Here is a 13023-nt window from a genome sequence, read left to right on the forward strand (position 1 = left end):
GAGGAGCAACGAAGGGATATCGGCGTTGGGTGATGATGAACGGGATACGGGGGAAGGATTCTCGTGAGAAATTTGAGACGTCGTTGTGGGCTGAAAATTAGCGAGCGGTGTGGGCGGCACGTGACGGAAATTTACCCTACTTGAGCGCTGAGTCAGCCGTCATGGAATGCAACTTTGGAGGAATTGAGTTGTAGAGTGGCGCTAGACCAGATTGGGTTGCTTTTGATGTGAGGACTGGGTTGAGATTGAGTGAGGGGAGAACATTGAAAAGGTTGAATAATGGAGGTCGGGGTTTTGATTGAGCAATTGGGCAGTCTATAGTGTTGCGATTGATAAAATTCATGTCGTCTTAGCTGAGTGATATTGTAGGCTCTACCGCATGCAGAGCAAATCTATGTAAAAATACAGTGCTCGCAGCATAATGCGACTGTCTATCTTTTATCGTACAAAAAATCCGTCCACAATTTCCATCTATTAACAAGATACCGAGATGTAACGGCAGGTACTACGCCACAGCAGGAGCCTTGAATCTACCATTATTATCATACCGCGCCTCTGTAAACACATTAGCAACCGCACGGCATACAAACAAACCACCACGAAAGGAAGAGGGAAAATAACGTACTAAAAAAAGTATAGTTGAGAGTAACCGTCTCCACACCCTTCATGTTCAAATCATTCAACAGATCCGGATCCAGGTAAAAGAAGACGGGCATGTCCACCGTCTCACCAGCATTCAGCCGCTGCTCCTCGAAGCAAAAGCACTGAATCTTGCTAAAGTACGGTGCGCACTGCGCCGGCGTGACGCTGTACGTCGCCACGCCGATGATGTCCTTGTCGCCCCTGTTGGTGGCCTTGTAGAAGGCGAGGGCCGTCTCGCCGGGCAGGACGCGGACCTCGCGCTGCTGCGGGATGAACTTCCAGGGGAGCTCGTCGGACACGGAGGCGTTGAAGGTGACTTTTATGCGGTTGGCGGATGTGACGGGGACGAGGCGGCTGGAGAGGTCGCCTTCGTAGGAGGAGCCGTGGGCGCGGATGGGCTGCCCGCCCCAGCCGGTGGTTTGGCAGATCTACCGTTTGTTTTAGCTGTGGTTTCAATGGTCTTGATTGTAGGGGGGCTTTGTACCATTTTGTAGAGGGGGACTGAGCCGTATGCTACGGCTACGGTGCCAATGATGACGCTGAGTGTGTAGAATCTTTTGGAGTGAGCTTTCGTTGTGTGGTGGCCGGGTGAGGCAGACTTACGCAACGGTCTGGTTCTTTCGGTTGTAGTGAGCTCGGATTTGCTCCATCGACGGCGCGGCCTGCTGGGAAAGATGTGCTGTTGTCCGGGGATTGGATGTAGATGCGTTTCGGCGGATGTTTAGCCGGAGATGCGGTTGGGAGTGCTGCGGTCGGGTGTTACGGCAGGAGAAACAGGCCCATTTTGATGAGGCTGCGCGCGTGGAGCTGCGCGCCAGCCTTGGTGCGCTGTTCATGGTGTTTTGTGGTGGGATTGAGTCGGATGGTGAAGCTGTTGGAAGGGTTCGGAGCTTGAGGTGGTGGTTTTAGTTTTCGGCTGGGATGACATGATGTTGGATGGAGTGGGGCCGTCTTGTGCCGCGAAAGTGGCAGCTGCACATCGATATTGAGCATCAAGTCAGGATGATTATTCGGGATGATGGTTTTTTTTTGTTTTATTTAAGCTTCATTAGTGAGTTGTATTGCTTCAGTACTGAGTTACTACATTATGACTTTAATTTGAGAGTTTACTCTGGCTGTCTGTGGTCATTTCATAATGGAGACTCAGGCGCATTGGCAACTCACGTATGGCACCGTCTTGGTTTCATAAATTTATAAATTCAAAAAAAAAAAAAAAAAAAAAGCGCATAATACTCAATCTCTCGTATTCCAACCAAGATGACGTCAATTGGTTGATTTCTACAAACATAACCATTGGCAAAAACAGAAACATTCCATCCCAAAATACCAACCCATGATGCGTGCCAGAGGTATGAGATATGCCGTCGTCCCAACAAAACAATCGCTATGCTATAAGTACATGGAAACTATACCATCCAATTTCATGCCTGCTTCTCCAGAACCCGCCTCGGTTTGACTCCGTTCAGTGCTGGCTTTACCGATCGTCTGCCAGTGCCTGCCAAACGCTCCAGGATTTGAACCACAAATACCTGGATGAGCAGAATAATCAAGCGTACAAAGTGGTCTGCGAGACCTAGTTTCGGTTTCTTGCCGCGGCTATATGTTGAATCTACAAAGTCGAATGGTAGTTTCGCACCAAGGTGTTCTTGCGCCACGTGTAAACCACTACTGAATCCGTCTTCGTGGAAACCATACTTGGTCCAGGCTCCGGCGTAGCTGATTCCTCGTTTATTCTGGATATGTCGCAAAAACTTTTGGGCGCGAACAGCGGACGGAGTGTATAATGGATGTGAGTAGAAGAATCTTCCTTTTGTCAAGGCAGCGCGTGGTCGATGCAGAGGGTTTAGTGTGACGAGGACATCACCGAATGGCTCTCGTGGAATATGCTGAAGAATATTCATGTTGTAGGTCAGGGATACTTGGTCGATGTTGGCCTTGGACGGGGATGACAAGGTGAGATAATTCCAGCTTGACCAAGCCTTACGCTTCTGAGGCATGAGTGTCAGATCCGAATGCAAAACCGCCTCGTTTTCGGATGTTTGGAAGCAGGATAGAATTGCGCGCTCCTGGTCGGTGGCAGATGATCCCAAAATGGACAGCGCTTGGTCGCCGTGGGTTGCCAAAATTACATGGTCAAAAGTGTCGGATTGGCCGTTTTCAAAGTGCAGCACAACCCGCCCGTTCTCGTCGTTCGAGAGTCGTCTGACAGGTGTATTGAGGAAGAGGTGATTAGGGGGAAAGCCTTTCATTACTGCGTCAATGTATGATTGCGATCCTTCGCGCAGGGTCAGCCAATCTGGCCGAGCGGCAACGGTGGAAAGGAGATGATGGTTCCACCTAATGGTTTTGTCAGCTCACCATATTCCAAGACATGAGACGGGACATGACATATATTCGGAGTGTCTTACAAGAATCGCACCAGTGTCAAAACTGGAAACTCAAGACTGCACTTGTCAGGACTGGTACTCCAGACAGCAGCCGTCATTGGGATCAAGTAGTCGTCCCGGAAGGCGTCTGAGTAGCCCTCTCGCTCCAGGTACTGGCCAATGGTTTCGGCCCTGCTCGCGGAATGCAGGATACTGTCTGCTTCCTTTACCGGCTGCTCATCTTCCGCATTAATGATGACATCAAGCGCGAACTGGTTGAATCGTATTATATCGAATAGCATGCGCCACATGCGCAATGAAAAGATGTTTCTCTTCTGGCAAAATACTGCGGCGAGATTCGTACCGGCCCACTCGAATAGTCCCTGGTCTCGAGAGACACCAAATGTCATTTCTGTCTTGTCCACAGGAACATTTAACTTGTTTAGGAAATTGATGAAATTCGCTAGAGTTGGTTGGTGTGAGTGAGTGACAGATTCATTTACACAATAGCGGGTAAGAAAAGGAAAGTCGGATTGTGAGACTTACGATAAGTTGCACTATTCAAGACAATAAATCCAGTGTCGACTGCTGTAGAGTATTTTCCGACTTTCCATTGGACTGTGTTGGTATGCCCGCCTAGTCGGTCGGCGGCTTCGTAAAGATAGACGTCATGATATGTTCTATTAAGCGCCCATAATGCTGCAATGCCCGTACACCCACTACCAACAATGGCTACCTTCTTCCTGGTAGAGGAGTTAGCCGGGCGTATCATGGCGAGCTTCACCTAGTGGTGTCTCAAGAGAAAAGAGAATGGTGATTTGGATTCGGATTGAGGCTCAGACAGAGAGTGTTTGAAGGGCACGGAAATGGTCCAGGAGAAGGATCGAGCAAAAACGACAAGTCAGATTCAAATGCCCGAAAGAAAGCTTGGAGTCAACGAGGACACGGTGAAGGCAATTGGAAAGAGGAAGAAGAAGAAGTAGAATATTCTATTTGAAGATTCACAGCTGGGGAAATGCAAGGCGCAATTGAAAACGGCCGGCAGAGAGGGGAACGGAATCGGCAACGGGACGGGAATGGAAGCATGTGGCGGCGCTGGGCTTGGCTGGGCTGGGCTGGGCTGGTCTGGTCTGTTCTGGTCTGGTTTTGCTGCAGCAAAGCAAAGCACGACATGATAAAGTGGCAGCGCATACATACATAGATAGGTACTTAGCCTAGCCTGATTCGATGACGTTGGGGACGGGAACTCTGTTGCTTCAAAGATGGAGAGATGGAGTGAACAAGACATGCACGGTGATGAACTTACGAATGCTGTGGCCTCGTCATGGCGACCAAAATCAAAGGGAAATGGCAACAAACTCGTTCGTGAAAGGACAAAGATGGCTTTGTGTAGGAATAAAGAGAGGAGGGAGGAGGAGCGACATGAAGTCAAGTCAAGTCAAGTCTGTTGAGCCGGACCGGAGACGATCAAAGACCAGACAGACATGGAATGGACGTAAGAAACCAAGAGCTGGGCATCCGCATGACCAGACCTTTGTCGCAGGTCGCAGGTCGCAAGTTGCAGGTCGCAGGTCGCTCTTGGCCGGTCGCGCTTTGAGTAGTGAGGTCAATGGTGCTTCGGCCTCGGATAAGCGAAGTCTGGTCAACGGCTTGATTGACTATTATGTATCGTTCTTGTCTAGGATGCCAAGTGGGTGATCAAGTGACGTCGTGCGTCCATGTCTCAACATGACGCCCAACATGATTTGGCTCTAGTCTACTTCAGTATAGTAGACTTGGACTCCAGAGTGACCAGACGGACTTTGATCCGCCGATGCAGGTTGACGACGAGTGATCAACAGTCTGGCAAGTCCCAGCCAGGCTGTGCTCTAATAAATCGCTCTAATGCATTCTAATGTTCAATGTTCGCAAACTCCCGTTGACGATGGGCTGAAGCTCTGGTCCCGCCCAATTATTCAATGTTCCAGAACAAACATGGATTTGACACAAAGCCATGTGCTGCCCCGTCGTCGCCCCAACGATTTTGAGGTTTTACAACAGACCAGTTGGCCGGACTTGAGTCTTGACCTGGAACGGCACTGACCTTCAGCCATGGCCAGCCGCACACAAATAGAACCCCGGCCAAATAAAAGCTCAGCCCGTTCGCGCAGACCTTGAAACGCTCCCGGCAAGACAATGCTCCGGCAATTATTCGTTTTGCATCTCCAAGCCAGCAGTTCCAAAGTTCACATTTACGAGCCAAGGGGCAAATAGATGCCTGGCGTTATTCAAATCCACTTTACCCAGGTAGAAAATGCCATCATCCCATGATGATATGTCGAGCACTCAACGGGATCGGTCAACGTCGGTACGAGTCGCCAATTCTTTAAAGCGCCGTGCGAGAAAATTTAGAAAAAAATTCATCCCACATCAATATGCCCGGTTAATACAACTACGCGCCATTGTGACAAGTCACGGCACTAAGCCTGTTTTCTTCATTCTCCGGGGTGATTCAACTTTCTATGAAGAAAAAGAAGAGAAAAAAAGTCCAAAATTGGATTTCCGCGAGCGCAAGTTATTCTCGGGCGGACAGGTGTGCACGGACCATGCCCAATCGGGCGCCTCACGTGAACCAACCGACACTCTCTGCCTGTGGCTGGTAAAGAGCTGCCTGTGACATCGCCAACCCTTCCTGCTGGGGGTCATTACTCGGCTGACGACAACGATTGCGACCGACGATTTTCACCCTTCCTCCACCCAAGACTTGCCATCGCCTTGCATAGAGTAGAAATTCGGCCTTTTATACTTTCCACTTGCTTGCTTTATATCGTTTCGCTCTCTTGTTTCCGTCCTGAGTCGCCCCCAACAGACCTGCTTCGCTACTCAAAGCACTCTCGCCAACATGTCTAACCCCCTCGACACTGAGGCTGGCTCTGAGCTTTTCAGCTCTTATGAAGCAGAGCTGAAGCTTGTGCAAGCAGACCTGTTGCAGAAACTGGACCAGATCCCAGAGCTGTCAGGAGAGCCTCGTAAAAGCGCAGTCAGTCAGGCAGGGCGGGCTTTGGAGGAAGCAGATGAACTGGTACGTCTTGCCGCCGCCATCCAGGTCCCCTTTTCTTTTCGACGACAAAGGCTAACAGTGTAACAGCTGGGCTCTATGCGCTTGGAAAAGCAAAATATCCCAACTTCTTCTCGCGCCAAGGTTAACCAGCGATTCCGCAACTACGAATCAGACGTCGACTCCCAGCGCCGGAAACTTGCCGCCTTCACTTCTGATCGCGCAGATCCTTACGCATCACGGTATACGGATGAGCCCCAGGGATCAACCGATGCCCTTCTTGAGCAGCGACAGCAGCTGCTGTCCGGCACGGAACGTCTCGATAGAAGTACCCAGAGGCTAAAAGCCAGCCAGCAATTAGCGTACGAGACTGAGGCTATTGGAGCAAGCACTCTGGCCGACCTTGGAGTTCAGCGTGAAAGAATTCAGAGTGCGCATGATACACTGCTCAACAGCGAGGGCTACGTCGACAGGAGCGTAAAGACGCTGCGGGGGATGGCTCGTAGGTAATGGAGATCTCACGTAACCGGTACCCGAACACGTAGTGAGCACAAGAGCTAACAGTGGCTTTCCAGGATGGCTACGAATAAGGTGATCACTATTGCCATCATCACTGTTCTGGTACTTTTGATTATCGCCGTCATTGTCAGCAAGTTCAGATGATTTTGAGTTTTATCGTTCGGTGTTCCGGTCATGCATATGGCGACGTGGGCTTGGTTTGCTTTTACTCGTGTAATGGGGTCCTTATTTTTGTGCAGTAGTAATACTCATGCCAGAGGCAGCAATCGTTTTCATGGAATATGATCTAGACTTTGCATTGATTCGACTCGGTGTCAAATTTGGCGACGAGTATGCAGCAGTGTGTCAGTAGTGTGAAATAAAGTCATGGCGTCGTTGGAGTTCCTCCTATGCTGTGCGCTTGTGTCCTTCATTGTCGAGTTGTACTCGTTATACTTGTTACATCAGAGTGTAGTTTAATTTTGGTGTCTTGTAGGATATGAGAATAACTTTGAGACTATTTTGGTGCAGGTTGAATTGTACGTATTGTCCCGATGCACTTCGTCGTAGTAAATAACTATGAGACCTCCATTCACAATCAAACCAGACACAGAAATAAATCTCAGATGCCAAAGGGTAAGAAATAAGAGCAGAGGTCGCATAAAATGCGGATTGTCCCTTACAAAATACCATATTCCATCACCAAGCCTAGGGTAGCCAGCTCTGCCCCTGTTGCTTGCAATGTGGCTCCCAGACTTCGGCTGCAGGCACTGGTGCGACTTTGCCGAACAATTTCCGCTGTACAACCGAGCGCAGGGTGTGCCATTGGAAAGCTCTCCAACCTCTTCTGGTGCGGACCTCAGCACGCAAAATCCTTCCCTGCACAAACCGCCTTTCCTCACCACCACAAATTTTACTCCGCAACATTGTCGGTCGCCTCCCTCCCCAAGGCGTCGACGCTCTTTCCTTAGCTCTCAGTACATTGTACTGCAGACTTTATTACGACTGCTATTCGATTTTCTCGTCTCCTCGTCCCCTCCAGTTTACCGCGTGCTTAACGTGGCCTTTAAGCAGTCATGTCCGAATTCCTAGGGTATGCCGAAGCAAATGGCGCGTCTTCACACTTGACAGCTTCTGACGTTTGCATCATAGTTCTCGCATCTCACTCATATCCAAGAGTGATATTCGGTAGGTGATCAAGCTTCTCCATTGACTTGCCCAGGCGCTGACCCACCTCCAGTTATGTCGGAACTCTTCACGAGATCAATTCAGACGAGTCTACAGTCTCCCTCGAGAATGTCCGTTCATTCGGTACCGAGGGACGAAGGGGGCGACCTGAAGAGGAGATTTCTCCATCCGATCAAGTATATGAATATATTGTGTTCCGTGGCAGCGACGTGAAGGATCTGCGCATCGAGGAACACCCCGGTATCAAGGAGACAAAAGCTCCCGCTGTTCCGGATGACCCAGCCATCGTTGGAGTAAGTCCTCTGCCTGAGCACCTGATTCATTGCTTTCTTTCTCCCCCTTACCCTCCATAATGATGAAATATTGCGGATGTAAACATTTGTCATGTCGGAAAGCGCAAAAATAATGTCGAGATTTCCGTTGCCTTCCTTCTGATCTTGGAATCATATCTTTTATATTTATACGTTGGACTGCTTCTATTATGAACAAAGCTGACCAATGCAACAAGGCTCGAACCCGAGATGCACCACCACCACAACAACCACCGAATGCAGGCTTCCAACCTCCTTACCCACCTCAAAATAACTTTTATGGCCCACCTCCGGGCTCCTGGGGTCGCGGTGGAGGCCCTGGACCTATGCCTGGACCTGGCTTTGCGGGAGTGCCCTACCCTCCCCCTCCAGGATGGTTTCCTCCTGGCCAGGGATTCCCACCTGGTCCAGGACCTTGGAACAATGCTCAATTCCCTGGTGGCCCCGGCGGACCTCCTGGACCAGATGGAGCTCCACGAGGCCCTGCTCAAGATGCCAAACCAGGCCCTGGTGCAGATGCAGCAAAAGCATCTGCGCCTGTACCAACCGAACCTAAGTCACTTGCCCAAGGCGGACGGCAACCGGCCAATGCCCCTAAACCACCAGTGGACTCAAAGCCTACAGCTGAGGAAGTCAAGGCCGCCGCAACGAACCTGAACAATGGCCCTGCGGCTGCGAAAAACAAGGCAAACGCTCGACCTGCGCCGGTTATTCCTCTCACTGGTAATGCTGCAAAGCCTTTCCAACTGCCCAATGCAGGCAAGCCAACACCTGCTGGTGCAAAGGCTCCATCAACTGCGGCGCCTACCAGTGTGGAAGACGCTACAAGTGCTGCCCGTGCTGCAGTAGCTGTGGCAATGGCTCAACTTGGTACCAGTGGAACTACTGCTATGGACAATTTGACGAGCAAGGTTAATGAGATGCGGGTCAATGCCAACAGAGGAGCGTCAAGTGGCCGTGGCCGCGGGCGCGGCGGACGCCAGGGCGCTGCCAAGGTCGAAGTTCCGGACTCTGACTTTGATTTTGCCCAGTCTAATGCCAAGTTCAATAAGGAAGACATTGTCAAGGAGGCTATTGCTAGTGGCGATGTCCCCGAATCTCCCAGTGAAACAATGGATAAGGAGCTTGAGACCCAGCCAAGTAGCGGCGAGCCTGCCGGTTCTTACAACAAATCACGATCATTTTTCGATAACATCTCCAGTGAATCCAGGGAGAGGGCCGAAAATGGCGGACAAAAGCCCGGTGGCCGGGAGTGGCGGGGAGAGGAACAACGCAAGAATATGGAAACATTTGGACAAGGTAGCGTTGATGGAGGATACCGTAACTACCGCGGACGGGGACGTGGTCGCGGAGGCCGCGGTAGAGGTGGATTTAACAGAGGCGGTCGTGGCGGTGGTAACCGCCAACAATACCCGGCTGCCACGGCTGAACACTAATGGTGAATATCTGGACAAGAGGCATCTTTGGATGTCTGTTATCTGCGACAAGCACAAAAAAATACAGTACGAAATTGGGGGAGCGTTTGGACGTCGTCTGGCATGACCTATAGCGCGTATTTTCTCTCGCGCTTGTTACTGCCTTGGTTGGTTGGTTGATTTTGCCGTTTACCTTGGTCTTTGATGATGTAACAACATGTTTGGGATCTTTGGCGCTCTGTGTGCTTAAGCGACTAGGTGCTGGATCAGTCTTTTTTTGCGGTTGCGTTGTGGAACGATACGAAAGCGATGACATACTTGACCCGGGGAGGTCAAACCGGCAGCAATTGGAGTTTGGATTTTCGCAGGGAGAAAGGGAGGCTGGCAGGTTTAACGTGAAACATGAGACACTCTGGCATGGCCGGGAAAAGAGAAATACTGGCTTTGATTTCTGATACTTTTCGCGCTGCAGGATTGCAGGCTGGCATCTTAGATGACACGCGAGCTAGGCGTGTAAACCAACGGTCCACGACCTGTAAAATTGGGAAAACAAGCTTGATGCATATGTAGTGATGAGATACTTCTGACGCAGAAGACTTGGTCACTACGAGACAATATACTTTTATCAAGCTTCACTATTGATTGCCTTTATTGGTCGTGAAGGTGGTATACCTTGGCCAGGTCATGCTCAATGTGGATGCCTAGAGGACCCGATCAATCTATATCATACGTGTCGAATTGTTCGCGACGGAGGCAAACGATTACCAAAGAGACCGCAGATACTGTAGAGGCTGTTATGTTGACCCGTATATTATAATGGGAGCAGGCCTTTCCGTAATATCACGGACAGGATGAAGGTTGCCTGAGGCGGTTTAACTTACGCGAAACTTTTGACCCCACCAGACGTCATGCCGCTCGGCGTGACGCTCAAAAAATGCCCCGCGGCGCCACATCAGCACATCAGGCCCGACAAAGTTCCCTCATGCCATTGCATGTCTACATAAATTTTACATACACCTCAATGCAATAGCTCTTATACATTAGAGATAGTCACTGCGACTTCAATAATACTTCGATTGAATACAATTCTCCCTCCTAAAGCCACCGCCAATCGAATTCAAGCCCCGTCGACAGTCCCACTCCAACCATGTCGAGCAGACAGTTGCGGAAGCTCCAGCAACAAAAGGAGCTGGAGAAAGCTCAAGAACCCTCCCAAGAATCCGATATAAGCGACACAGACGAGCCGGTTAAAACGGCGTCGAAACCACGACCGAATCTTTTCGCGGCTTTAGGAGGCGAAGAGGAAGAGGAAGAGGAGGAGGAAGAGGATAACGACGTGCCGTTGGAGCCGCAGGAACCGAGTCCAGAAGTAGCAACCAGTACAAAAAAAAGCAAGAAGAAGAAAAAGAAGGGTAAGAAGAAGGCAGCTGTAGTTGAGGATCAAGACCCCGACGAGGATGAGATTGACAGGGCGATCAAGGAGTTGAAGCTGAGTTCTGGGAACGGTTCTGGCGACGGCGATGGACAGGAGAGCGCGGTAACTAGGCCGCGAAAGAAGATGAATGAACTTCTGTCCATTAATCCTTATCACTTGAAGGATATCAACGAGATGAGGAACCTGTTTGGCAGGGACATTATTGACTCTGCGAACGCGGAGGAGCGGCAGGAGCAGCAGCAGAGTCGGCGGAGGAGGAACATGCCTCGGGAGGTGGACCTGGAGACCTATCTACGGGAAGCTCCTGGGGCGAAGAAGCTGTCCGAGGTGTCGCTGCGGCGGAATCTGTTTATTCAGGGGAGGGAGCATTGGCCGCGTGCGTCGGCGGGTGGCCTGACGATGGGGGAGGTGAAAAAGTCGGAGGATGGGCTGTCTACGGAATATGCGTACTTGCATGGGAAGGATTACGATGCTGCGCAGGGTGTGTTTTGGGCGTTTGTGCAGATTGGAGATCCGATGCGGATGGTGCATTTGCTCAAGGAGATTCGTAAGTACATCATTTCCTTGGGAAAGAATGTTCTAGCTGATACGAAGTGATGTCTAGCATATCATGTCTCTACGCTCCTGCAAGTAAGTAGTGTAGCGAAGCAGGACCAAAATATGGCGCTGGCAGCAGAACTCTGTGAACGGGCGCTCTTCACGTTTGGCCGGGTAGCTACGTCTGCGTTTCGACAGGATGTTGAGCATGGCCGTGCTCGCTTGGACTTTCGACGGCCGGAGAATCGTCAGTTTTGGCTCGCTGGGTATCACTACCTGCGAAGCTTGATACGAAAAGGGGCGTATAGGACAGCCCTGGAGTGGGCGAAGCTTTTATATTCGTTGGATCCGCAAGATCCGTATGCGATGAGGCACTACATTCACTTTTTGGCAGTTCGCGCCTACGAGTCAAAGTGGTTGGTTGAGTTTCTGGACCAAATGGCCCTCGTGGCAGATCATCCGGACATGATATATCTGCGGCAGAGTCTGGTGCCCGCCAAGCTGCAGATGGGTGATACCGACGGTGCTAGGGAGCTTCTTGAACATGGAATCAGGACGGTACCGTGGCTGTATTGCGCCCTGTTTCAAGAGTTGAATCTCGATACGCCGCCGTCGATATGGGGCATCAACGCCGACTCGGACTCCAGAAACTTCTGGGTGAAGCTGTACATTTACCAGGCTAAGGAGCTTTGGAACAATGGGCAATCAACACCCTTCTTGCAGCAGGTGGCTCAGAGCGTGGAGAAAGTTGATGCGAAGGCTCTTCCTTCACAGGACCCGGCTGTCGATCGAGGTGCCACGAGATTAGCCTACCTCGAGGGTCAAACATCCCTGCTTGCCCTTGCGCCGCGCAACCTGCTGGACGTGCAGCCAAATTACGAATTCGACCCCTTACCACCACCCAAGGATGAGAATATTTTTACGGGTGAAAGCACACGATTACCCTGGGGACGGGAGAGGGAGAACCAGGCACAGGACGACCAGCAGCACGGTCGTGCGGATGAATTAGTGGCCAGGATGCAGAATTTACTGGCTAGGCGAGGCGTGGCGCCTGGTGCTGGTGCTGGAGCAGGGGCAGCAGCACCAGGTGGAATGATGGGCATGGTGAATGCTGGCGGTGACGTGGATGACGAGGATGACGAGATCAGGGCCTTGAGGGCCGCAGATGATGAAGAGCTGCAGAGGGATATTGAGGCCCACATGAATTGGGGCACTGAGCAGGGTTTCTTGGGTACGTTGATGCAGTTGCTGGGCGTTGGGAGGCGAGCCAACGATGAGGGAGTCGATGAAGATGATCAAGGTGATGATGGGGATGGTCCTCCTGGTTCGTGGCCGGAGGATACAGATGCCAGGTAACTACCTACCTAGGTAGGTATCTAAACTACCTACCTAGGTAAGTAGCTGGATGATAATAATCACTTGACGTCCAACTACGTATGTAGGAGAAACTTTTCATGTCGTCCCACGATAATGCGCTACAACTGTGGACGGTGAGCTTGAAAGCTAAACGGGTCTACGTAAAGCCGTACTAGGACGTCCCCCCAACGACTATTTTGTACCCTGTGGGATCCAGCAACCTCAATGCAGTAAAGCA

At 50.9% G+C, this 13023-nt stretch overlaps 5 protein-coding genes across 5 annotated transcripts; 3 read left to right on the forward strand and 2 right to left on the reverse strand.

Moving 5' to 3' along the window:
• Positions 1-505: 505 nt before the first annotated feature.
• On the reverse strand, positions 506-1478 carry VFPPC_18760 (cytochrome c oxidase assembly protein CtaG/Cox11; the record flags this gene model as incomplete). The annotated part of the gene is made up of 4 exons (XM_018290747.2): positions 506-555; positions 626-1070; positions 1127-1196; positions 1246-1478. 4 exons carry the CDS (start codon positions 1476-1478, stop codon positions 506-508), a joined length of 798 nt encoding a protein of 265 aa, XP_018149369.2.
• Positions 1479-2063: 585 nt separating this feature from the next.
• VFPPC_12971 (amine oxidase) lies at positions 2064-3780 on the reverse strand (the record flags this gene model as incomplete). The annotated part of the gene is made up of 3 exons (XM_018290748.1): positions 2064-2979; positions 3051-3471; positions 3555-3780. 3 exons carry the CDS (start codon positions 3778-3780, stop codon positions 2064-2066), a joined length of 1563 nt encoding a protein of 520 aa, XP_018149370.1.
• A 2109-nt stretch (positions 3781-5889) lies between these two features.
• VFPPC_12972 (vesicle transport v-SNARE protein) lies at positions 5890-6708 on the forward strand (the record flags this gene model as incomplete). The annotated part of the gene is made up of 3 exons (XM_018290749.1): positions 5890-6069; positions 6136-6551; positions 6621-6708. 3 exons carry the CDS (start codon positions 5890-5892, stop codon positions 6706-6708), a joined length of 684 nt encoding a protein of 227 aa, XP_018149371.1.
• Positions 6709-7619: 911 nt separating this feature from the next.
• VFPPC_15282 (like-Sm ribonucleoprotein (LSM)-related domain-containing protein) lies at positions 7620-9478 on the forward strand (the record flags this gene model as incomplete). Its single annotated transcript, XM_018293035.1, has 4 exons — positions 7620-7636; positions 7696-7731; positions 7784-8024; positions 8240-9478. 4 exons carry the CDS (start codon positions 7620-7622, stop codon positions 9476-9478), a joined length of 1533 nt encoding a protein of 510 aa, XP_018149372.1.
• A 1126-nt stretch (positions 9479-10604) lies between these two features.
• Positions 10605-12785, forward strand: VFPPC_01039 (Nulp1-pending protein; the record flags this gene model as incomplete). The annotated part of the gene is made up of 2 exons (XM_018280938.1): positions 10605-11439; positions 11497-12785. 2 exons carry the CDS (start codon positions 10605-10607, stop codon positions 12783-12785), a joined length of 2124 nt encoding a protein of 707 aa, XP_018149373.1.
• Positions 12786-13023: the final 238 nt, after the last annotated feature.

This window comes from Pochonia chlamydosporia, chromosome 1 (assembly GCF_001653235.2).
Source record: "Pochonia chlamydosporia 170 chromosome 1, whole genome shotgun sequence".
Lineage (NCBI taxonomy): Eukaryota > Fungi > Ascomycota > Sordariomycetes > Hypocreales > Clavicipitaceae > Pochonia > Pochonia chlamydosporia.